The following is a 10,683-nucleotide window of genomic DNA, read 5'->3' on the forward strand; positions in this document are numbered from 1 at the left end:
GAATCATTCCAGGTTATGTGCTGGTTTATCTGTGTTTACCTGCTGATGAGCACCAAGGGTTTGATTTTCATCACCAAGCCTGAGAGCAAATCAATGAGTGGATGCAGTCTGAGCACAATGCAATGCAGGCATGGAGAGTAGGGGGGGTTGCCAAGCACATGTAAGCTCAATCAGCCACCAAAACACTTCAAATAACCTCACATCTCAACACGCCGATCTGCAGCTGCTCTGCACAACGCGACGTTAATAAACCCACACAGAACCTAGGGGGGCTCTTTGCATCCGATGCGTCGTGGATGTGAACTTTTAATCTGTCGTGAATCGTGCAGCGACGATCGCAAACTTTGCAGCTATACTCACCATTTCAGCACACGGTGGATGAAAAGGCGTCCGGAGCCGGGGAAGGAGAGGAAGCTTCCTGGGCTCAGGTCGTCCGCTGCGGGCTCAGATCAATCCGCGCTGCTCCGCTTTCTCTTTGTGCCGGTGGAGGAAACATCCATTGATTTCTTTACTCTTTTTCTGTCTTTTCTCCGGAGATTTACGAGGAAAAGCGTTTTTTCCCCTGTGTGGATGAAGACGCACGGCGCATGCGCACACTGCGGGTCATCCTCGGGTTGCTCCCTGCAAGATCAGAAAAATGTGTGAAGATCAAAATCGTTTTTAAAGTTTAAAAAATAAAAGTAAATGCTGCTCTATACCTGCAGAAAACTGGTTGAAAACTCAGCGATCTTCAATATGTGCACTCAAACTTCAACGGCCCCACTGATTAAAGTTTAAAATATTTAAGGAATGTTATAAGCATGCAAATTCAAATCACTATAAAAAGTATGGATATGGCAAGGTCCCACAAATTCAGTGCTGACAGTAAAAGCTTTAAAAGAATGAAAAAAAAAGATTTTATGAATATTATAAGGAAATCCAGGAAGTTACATTTGATCAAGAGAGATAAGGCAGTTTCCTGTTTACTTCCTCTCCTGCTGGGCATGATAGGAAATATGAAGTCAATATTAAGTTTTCATTTACCTTATCTTACATTTATGGAATGAATACTTTCATTCACTTTTCTGTTATTCACAATTCATAAGGTCAACAGAGAGGTAGAAAAGCGTACATGGCAATACTTTATTTTATCATGTTAACTTTAACTTTTAACATGTATTTTACATCAGGGAAAGTATAAGCCCCTGAAATGAGCTGTTAGGAAAATCTTTTATTATTGAGACAATTCATCAAATGCAATATATTAATTCTAGCAGTAGCCTGGAGTGTTCGGGTGACACTACACTTTTAAAATCATCATTTATTTTAAAGCCATTAATCTGAAGTTATACAACACATTTCTTATATGTCTTTATAATGTAGGCCTGTGTGACCAATAGAGAAAGTGCTGCAGACAATACAACACATGTTGAAGAGAAATTGCAGCTGGACAAGTGTCATTTGTGAACCTGACATGTGTTTTATGTTAATGTCTTGTTTCATTAGTCGTTAATAAGCCCAGCTCTCTGCAGTCCATTCCAGTGTGTAGTGGACTACACTGGGAAAGGCTAACAATTAGTGTAAGCCAAATAGCTGGAACAATTGGCCCTCGGATGGGGAGTCAGGCTGCGGAGGGGAACCACAGATCCTGGCAGCAAACAAAAAGTTGCTCGTCTTGTAAACACGCACCCGGGCGCCTCATTACCAAGTGAATGGATGATGAGCTGTCAGGTAACAAGTCTTGAAGACGCATGTCAATTTCCTTTAATGTTCTCAGCTACTTGTTAAACATGGAAGGGGGTGGCTGAGGGTATATAAGACACCCCTAATCCACCAGCCAGAGGAATTTGTCATTAACCGGACTAAAACCATGCGCTCACTGGGAGCTCTGGGCGTCGCGCTGCACGCATCTCTACTGGTGCTGCTGGCCCAGGGGTTCCACAGGTCCAGGGACGGGGTATACGTGAGGCCGCAGCATCGTCTCCCGGTGCCGGACCGGTCCACCGGGCATCACCTGCCCACCTACATGGTGCACCTCTACAGGAACTTCAAGGCGAACTTCTCCGGACCCTTGGACACGATGGAGCAGGACGCAGCGAGGCAGGCGGACACCGTGAAGAGCGTGATGGCCAAAAGTAAGAGCGCTTCTCCAATGATTTTTACGCATGGGTGGTGGATGAGGATGGAGGCAGAATAACGGAGGGTTTTCTTCATTTATGTGCATGGAGGTTGTTTTTTGCTTTGCTCATTGGAGAGGCTTTTAAATGTTAGTTTTTTTCTATTTTTATTATTCCTTTATGGCTCAAGTGTTGTCCTGTCAAAGCTGCGCGCCAGACGACCTCAGAGGGTTCCAATCCACATCCCACTCGGGGGGTGAATAAGCACGCAGGGATCAGCGTGTGAAAAGGCCGCTTTTCTGTCTAATTCTCAAAGCAAACCTCTTTTTACTTAAATAGGTGATGTTGATTAGGCAGCTCTGCCAGACATCCCCCTATACAAATCTCTCCCTGGGTCAAATCAACAACTTCCCTCAGTTCTTTCTTCACACTTGTCTTGATTAGATTAGAGCTCCGGGGGGATTTAACGGTGGCACAAGCAGCCAACAACTGGAGGTGTGGGACTTATTACCTGTGTGTCTGACCCACTGAGGATATGCAGAAGCCGGGGGACAGGACATACATGCAGGGACGTGTTAAGTGATTGGTTTCGACCCCGTGTTTGGTTTGAGTGGTTTAATAAACGAGGGGTGGTTGGCAACTTTTGATGAAGATAAATTGGCCAATACGCATGAACGAGGCGTAAAGTTAAATGTTTAAGATGCTTTAATCCTTGAGATGAATTGGAACCACACCTGTTCACTGAATCACAATGACCACCACCCCCCCCATTATACAGATGTGGGCGCAGCACATGTTGCCCACCTATTGGAACAATGGCTGGATTATTTCTCAGTGGATTTACTTACATCGTGCACCTTTAACAATCCCTATCAATCAAGCATCGATCTTGGAAGTAGATTAAAAGTTATAAAAAGCAATTATATTGTGCATTGATCATATAACTTAATTTAAATATCTCACTTTGCAAAACAAAAGAAGCAATTTGACTTATAGATACCACGAAGCACAATAGAAACCATCATTATTATAAACATATTAAATTGATATTATTATATCGATATTAACTGAAACTTCAGCCAATATAGCACATATTTTAGTTTGATGACCCACCAGCTAGCGGATATATAATGTTTTATTACTAACTACTGTTTCCAAGAATAGGTTTTACATTGTTGAAGGAGATGAGAACATCTTAAATAACCAGAGAGAAATAAAATGGTTTACAACTTTAAAAATGACTTAAATATAGGTTAAACAAACTTGTGTGATAACAATTTCAGTCTTTTTTCCAGTTGGTCCAACAGCTGTCTTATTTCAGTGGGGTATTTAACAGAGAGCAGAGGTGGCTTCCACTATAAAGCTCAGTGGCACATTGTCCTATTAGTATATACTATGAGTCATGATTTGGATATTTCTGTTGATTGGAAGTTAAGGCCCTGAATGATACTAATCTCGCTCTTGTCTTTATTAGGTTTGACGTACAGACACAGGCGTTGGTTTGCGACCTTCGACCTCAACAACCTGCCGGCCGACAAATGGATCCAAGCGGCAGAGCTGAGAATCCGGCTTCCTCGGACAACGAGCGATGACAACATCTCTGTAGAGGTCTACCACCAGAACGGCCAGGCATGCCACTTGCACCAGGGCTGCCATGAACAGCAGCTGGTGGGGCTGCTCGGGGAGTCATCACTGGTCACTTCATCACAGAGCTGGAAAGTGTTCAACATGACAAGTCTCCTCTTGGACTGGCTCAGGCAGAGGCCGTCGGTGAGGATTCAACACAAAAGGGTGTCAAGAAGGAAGAAGGCGGTGAAGTCAAAGAGAGCTCTGTCGCTTCCCGAGCTGCCCGTCTTTGTGGCGAGCCCGAGGAGAGATCAGGAAGTTAGTGAACGAGCCTTGCTGGTCATCTTTTCGCGCACTGGCTCGGGCGAAAACTCAAAGGCCAAAGCAAGTTTACTTCACACTGCTGAGCAATCCAAGTTCTTGTCCCCTGGTGAAATCAAAAAGGCGCGTCGGCCAAAGAGGCGCAGGAGCAAACGGGGCCAGAGAGAACCGACAGCAAGAGGCCCAACGGTGTCCAAGAAGGGGAGTGAAAAAACTCTCTGTCGCAGGGTCGACCTGCAAGTGGACTTTAATCAAATAGGTTGGGGATCCTGGATTATCTTTCCTAAGAGGTATAACGCCTACCGCTGTGAGGGTTCCTGCCCTGGTCCTCTGGGAGAAGACCTCAATCCAACAAATCATGCTTACATGCAGGTGAGTTTTAGAGTGTTCATGCAGAGATGAGTGGTATCATTTATAATAGAGATACTAGATTATTTGAAAAGACTATGGTGAACTGGTTTCACTATTCAAAAGGTCAAGAGGTGACGTGTACAATGACAGGAATCCAGCTTAATGCTTGAAAATGGGACAAACTTTCTACGATAGATGTGGACGTGTAAAACTATGTGTGAGGATTTTAGGATTTTTTCTTTGTCAAATCTGACAGTAGACTGAGTTTTAAAGAATTGAATAATTATTATTCTACTTTTTATGAAGAGCTGTGTATTTCCCCCTTATTTCAATAGGCAAAACAATTAAAAAATGTAATGTTAACAGTCACAAACGATTCAATGACCTAAAACTCGTAAATCAATTAAGTATTTGATTGTCTCAGTGTCTTTGTTTCCAGAACCTGAGCGTAACGCATCTAAAATCCTTGTTTTTGTCTCTTCCTTTTCCAGAGTTTACTGAAACATTACCACCCCGACAGAGTGGCATCGCCCTGCTGCGCCCCGACCAAAATGAGCCCGCTGAGCATGCTGTACTACGAGAACCGAGAGATGCTCCTTCGACACCACGAGGACATGATCGTGGACGAGTGCGGCTGCCAGTGACGGCTGCGTCCACCACCTCAAGGCATGAGCTGTGTTGCCGAGCAGCATAACAGCAAAAATGTCTGAGAAACAATAGGAAACACTTAACCAAACGGGGGTAAAGCTCTTTGACATTTGTCACTGTACACGGCGAGATTGTAGCTGATCTATCGTTTGTAAAGAGGCGTGACTTTATTATGTGATGTGGGCTCTGGTTTGTGGGGAGAATATGTGCTGAAACATAAATTCAACAATACAAGGTCAAAGGTTATTCTCCTTAACTTATCAATTTGGTCAATGTAAACATGAAATGGCAACGTTAATGAATATTCCAGCACTGTTTTATTGTAAACTACCATGTGTGTAACTGTAAATTAATGTATATCTATTGTAAATATATTTTTAAAATGTGTATTTATGTACATTTTGCACATGTATTTTACATTTCTTTTGGGGCATGTGAGTCTAGTAAAGTTATATATTAGTAGACCTGTTTCTCATTCATCTTAACCAGTACGAGTGAGCAATATCAAATCTTTTTTTGGACCAATCAAAAAGTATCAAACACTGTCTTGTTTTGAAAGAGCATTGACTTCCACTCACTCTTTGATCACACGTTTCCTGATTTCAATCATCTTATTCAGTTATTCCTGGTTGTGTTTTGACCACATTTAAAATTTGTTAAAGCAACACTGTGTAACTTTTACTGGGCAACAGCGCCCTCTACAGCTAATAGAGGAAAAGAGTAAATCTCTTGACTGCAGCTCTGCCTGCATCGTCCCACTCACTGAACCCAAACACAACCGAACAGTGGATATTCCTCATGATCCCCGGCTAGATGAAACAGAAGAGCTGCCACTGTGTAACAAATGCGCAGAACTCTGTTTAGAATTCTTCATTTTTTTAAAGTTTCCTCGCTGAATATTGGAGATAAACACTGTTCTTAAAGGCCTCTGAGTCTTTTTAACTGATGGACAGTTTGGCATTGCCTTCAACTAGCTTGGCCTGATTATTACAATTTACACTGCGAGTATCAGTCAGTTACACACTTCTCACTGGAGATAGAACCATTTCACTAAAGTTACATAAAGCAAGAACAAATGTTTAAGGTGAGAAGTGGGAAGGAAAATCTGCACCACTCTCCCTTATCCAAGTTTAAAAAGTTGCATAGTGTCTAAAGCAAGGTTTGGAAAATAGAAGGTTCTGCTGTGATATCCAGTCTGAGCTGTGAAACAACATACTGTCCTTGGAACCTTGCTGGCCCATTTACCTGCACTACTGTGTGCAATGCAAAGGACACATAAAAAAGGTGGACTTTTCTAGTTTCACACTTTTTAAAGCATTTGAGTCATTGCCAGATATCCAGCAAATACTGTGAAGTGGCTGCTTGTTGTGACAATGCTAAACTATTCCTCTGAGGCCACAGGGCTCATTGTGGTAAAAAATCCTTTGAAAATACACTGACTCACCAGGAATTTGCCAGAGTCATGACCATGGCAGTGGTCGAACTGGGAGTAGTGGACCAGGACTCAAAGGTAAGACAACAACGTCAGCCTCGTAATATCAATAATATTTAAAAAATTTCAAAAATATATTGGAGCTGCAATGATTAGTGAATCAACAGGAAAATTAAACCAGAAATTATTTTGTTAATTGACTGAACGTTTGTATTGTAAGTAAATTGATTATAGGGCTGGAAGTCTGTCAATTGACTAGTTAGTTGATGTAAAAACTATTTAGATAACTAAATCTTTGTTATTTTTCAAGCAAATATAATGAAAAATGTCATTCATCCTCTTATTTGAGCCTCTCAGATATGATGACCTCAGATATGATGACCTAAACTCTTTAATCATATCATCATAAACTGAATATAGCCTAACTGGATTTTGGACTGTGTCACACAAAACAAGGCATTTAAACGCATAAATGTTGTCATTCAAAAACTTATAAAACTTATTTTAATATTTAAGTTATTTAATAATGATAAACTAATGATGTGCAAACAAGGGGGGTAATTGCAGCCTACATGGATCATAAAACAATAGTTTCAGCCCTAAAATGTATTTGAGAAGTTGCTCATAAAGATATTTATTTCATGTGTTTAAAAGTCAGAATATTCCCATTTTAATAAGCAGAAGTCAGATATGAAAATAACAACATGTAAATACTCATAACTATAATATTAAATGTGTTAACCTGCAGCTTTATTAAATGATTATTGGCTCAGGTCAGTCCACCTCGATGTAAAGACCTTTGCTCCATCACTGACACTCGCCCTGTTTCCTGCTAGCAGCCTCAAGCTAACTCATGCTAACCCACGTAGCAAAGCGGCTGCAGCTCTCACACAGTCACTCCACCATGACGGAGTGGGGGGGTCTCCTTCCTCGGGGATGTCTTGGCTCTTTCAGCTGAACTGTCACATCCGAGGGCTAAAAATACACAGTCACCGAGTGTGAGCTGCTGTGTGGCTAACGCTAGCTGACGTTAGCTAGCCGCAGCTAACGTTAGCAGGCAGCTGTTGTAGCAGCAGCTGCTGGTCCGGGTGAGTTACTTCGTGTTCGAGGGTTTTCTTAATGAAACACGAATGAGATAATGGCTCATCGGGCTCGGTTTGTTTCAGTCTGACAGTGGAAGAGTAAACCTAAAGCTTAGATTGTGTTAACTCTGTACTTTACGAGTCATATCATGTGGCTCTTCAGTAGCTAACGTGTGTGTCAGTGTGCTCAGTTAGCTTACTTGTGATGTTATGTCCATGTTTGGGCTGTAATACATTTTAATAACGACTGGAGTGAAACACAAGGCTCACGATAGCGTTTCCGGGTTTGAACTTTTAAGGAAGTTAGATTTTATTTTGTTAAGTTTGTCTTAGAGCTTCCCCGACTGAGTGGTCGATTAGTGGATCTCCAGGGAAATAACATTGGCAACTGATTTCATAATCGATTAATCGTCCAAATAAATAAACCAAATAGTCCCAAACTCTATCTGAGTAAACATTGGAACATCTGACATGTAATAGTCAAAATGATCAATCGATCAGTCTATTGGTAGTGGACCTTATGATCTATGGTTGCAGCCCATAAACCATAAAAACATCACAATTTGTGCCTTTCCTCAAAATGAGTATATCTTATTATGTATACTTTTAATACTTGACTGCATGAGTGTGTATTATTTGCTGGCTTTTATGCTGAAATTCTTACTATTTAATGAATTGGTATTTTCTGAATGTAATTTATTAAAGTGTATGTAAAGTATTCATATTAACTGCCAGTAAGGAAATTGGTTTACAGTGTGTACTCACCTCATTGTCGAATGCCAATACTTTTTTTTCATTCTGTCATTAATGATGTGCATAATAAAACCAAAGTCTAAGAACGCAAACATCCCTTACTATATTTTTTACTAAGTATAGCAGTGTGAAGTGGAATGCATATGTAATAACATAGTAATAATATAGTGTTATTGTGTTATTTATTTTTCATTGACCATCTCACATCTCGATTGTTAGGAACCGCTGTGAAAATGGCTGAGGCAGTTGCAAACGTGGCCCGGAGGGTTAATGAAACCGTAGAGGAGGGGAAAGATAACTTGGGTAAGGTTCTCCTCACACATCTTTCTCTTCTTTTGTCTCTCTCGCTCTCTCGCTCTCTCTCTCTCTACAGTTTCCCATCTTGTGAATGAATGAACAGCTCTGATTCACTTTTCTACTCTATGCTGTTTCAGATTTCACCAGCAGGTGGTGACAGAGACTTTGATTTTTTTTTTGTGATCAAGTTTAATTGTAAAAATGTCTCTTAACCACACTATACTAAGGCTTCACAACCATATATTAACATTTACTCCTTCTCTGCAGATCTGTCCAAGTGCAAGCTCATCGCTTTCCCAGACGGTGTGTTCAAGGTCCTGAGGAATGTGGCCGATAACATCCACGTTGTCACATTGTCTGACAATGAGATGAAGTCTATTTCCAGCAAGTTGTTCTCAACCTTCACTCAGCTCAGAGGTAGTGGATAATAAATACACTGCAGCTATTTGACTCACAGAAGAAAAGATTGTGCATTTGTTCATCGTTCTTCTCCCCTGCTCTGTACCTCACATATGTTGGCAGGATGTTTTCATACTGTGACAGATAAAGACCCGTGACCCCTCGATTAACTGGTGTTTTGAACTGCCTTACAGAGCTGGACCTGCATGGAAACGTCCTCACCAAACTGCCTGACGCCGTCGGAGAAATGGTGCATTTGACCAGCATCGATCTGGCCAATAACCGCTTCTCCATCTTTCCTGATAAGCTCACTGAGATAGTCTCACTGGAGAGGATTAACCTGGAGGGCAACAGCATCACTGGTAATAATAATATTCTGGAACATGTCGTATGTATAAGAGAAAGGTTTGTATATTCTAAGCGTTAATTTATTCTGTATTTATATATGTTTTTCTACAGAAATTCCTTTGGAGAAGTTGTACAACATGCCGTCACTAAAGTGGCTAAACATGAATTCAAACCCTCTGGACTCAAGCACCCGGTCGGCTCTGCAGTCTCCACATAAATTTGACATTTTGTCCACAACCGAGTCCCTAAACGATTCTGTAAACCACGTTTAGACTGCATGCTTTGAGCCTAACTGCTTCAGTGGGATGCCTCCTTGTGCCTGAGAGATGAGAAAACATTAAAACTTGAAGACATCACAATGCTGTACAAGAAAGAAGAAAACTGACGTGTGTAAGGATGGAATCTTTTTTCTTATTTGAGATACTTGCAATTATTTATTACTTTTGATAGTATGAAAAAAGTTTTCAATTAAAGCCTTTAAACAAGAAACTAAATAGTTGTCTTTGTTATTTCTTTACAACAAACGGTACACAATCCAAAAGAAAATGTACAAACTCATTGCTGCTATTGGTCTACAATACAAGTGGCTTCCCTGAGATTCAACAATTTAAGTTATTTTGATGATAAAGTCTAAAGAAATAGATTTGAAGCTTAGCGAATGATGCAAGGACTCATATGAGTCTTCAATAATTTCAAAAGCATGAAATAATGCCCTGTGATTTCAATGAATTAAAATGGATTTACTGTGGTGACCTGCATCAAAATGTTCACTTCTGCTGTGACCTGCTCACCTTAGAGACATGTTTAAGTTGCTCTTAAATCCTCCATCTGTGGTGCAGGCTGCAGATGACACAGACCGGTCCGTAGGTGAGTGATTAGAAGTATTTTTAGTTTGCAGACGTTCTTTAAATAGCAGCACTGCAGAGTCGGGACCACTGAAGCTGATGTTTGGGGATGATACACAAGAAGAGGCTGGTGTCCATTGTGATCATGAGATATCAGAAATTCACTGGGAGGCACTTCTCTAATCACGCTAAATATTTATAATTTATTTATTCTTGTAATAAACTGCATATTTACAGAGCATAACTTTTGATGTGTTAATGAATATAATAGAATAGAATAGTCAGTCCTATTACAAGCACTACTACAGGTTGATGCATACAATTTAAAAGAATAGATTTGGTACAGAATAGGCCATTGCACACAATATATCAGAGTTAGAACAATAAAGATAGAAAAAACAATATAATTATAAGTATTTGTCAAATGTGAAATAGTGAAGAAAGACAGTTGCTTTTATTTCTGGACTAAATCTGTAAAATATCTGGTAAATTAGTGTCTGTATTTGTTTTACTAGATTAACATTGTATGAATGTATTGCAGTTGG

General features: G+C 40.5%; 2 protein-coding genes across 2 annotated transcripts; both read left to right on the forward strand.

Annotated features, from left to right (window-relative positions):
• Window positions 1-1,849: 1,849 nt before the first annotated feature.
• ndr2 (nodal-related 2) lies at window positions 1,850-4,978 on the forward strand. Its single transcript, XM_061095542.1, has 3 exons — window positions 1,850-2,114; window positions 3,571-4,355; window positions 4,826-4,978. The coding sequence occupies exons 1-3, from the start codon at window positions 1,850-1,852 to the stop codon at window positions 4,976-4,978; spliced, it is 1,203 nt and encodes a 400-aa protein (XP_060951525.1).
• Window positions 4,979-7,251: 2,273 nt separating this feature from the next.
• On the forward strand, window positions 7,252-9,787 carry lrrc20 (leucine rich repeat containing 20). The gene is made up of 5 exons (XM_061095088.1): window positions 7,252-7,502; window positions 8,469-8,552; window positions 8,814-8,963; window positions 9,140-9,307; window positions 9,405-9,787. Exons 2-5 carry the CDS (start codon window positions 8,483-8,485, stop codon window positions 9,563-9,565), a joined length of 549 nt encoding a protein of 182 aa, XP_060951071.1. The 5' UTR covers window positions 7,252-7,502; window positions 8,469-8,482; the 3' UTR covers window positions 9,566-9,787.
• Window positions 9,788-10,683: the final 896 nt, after the last annotated feature.

Source organism: Limanda limanda, chromosome 21, assembly GCF_963576545.1.
Source record: "Limanda limanda chromosome 21, fLimLim1.1, whole genome shotgun sequence".
NCBI lineage: Eukaryota > Metazoa > Chordata > Actinopteri > Pleuronectiformes > Pleuronectidae > Limanda > Limanda limanda.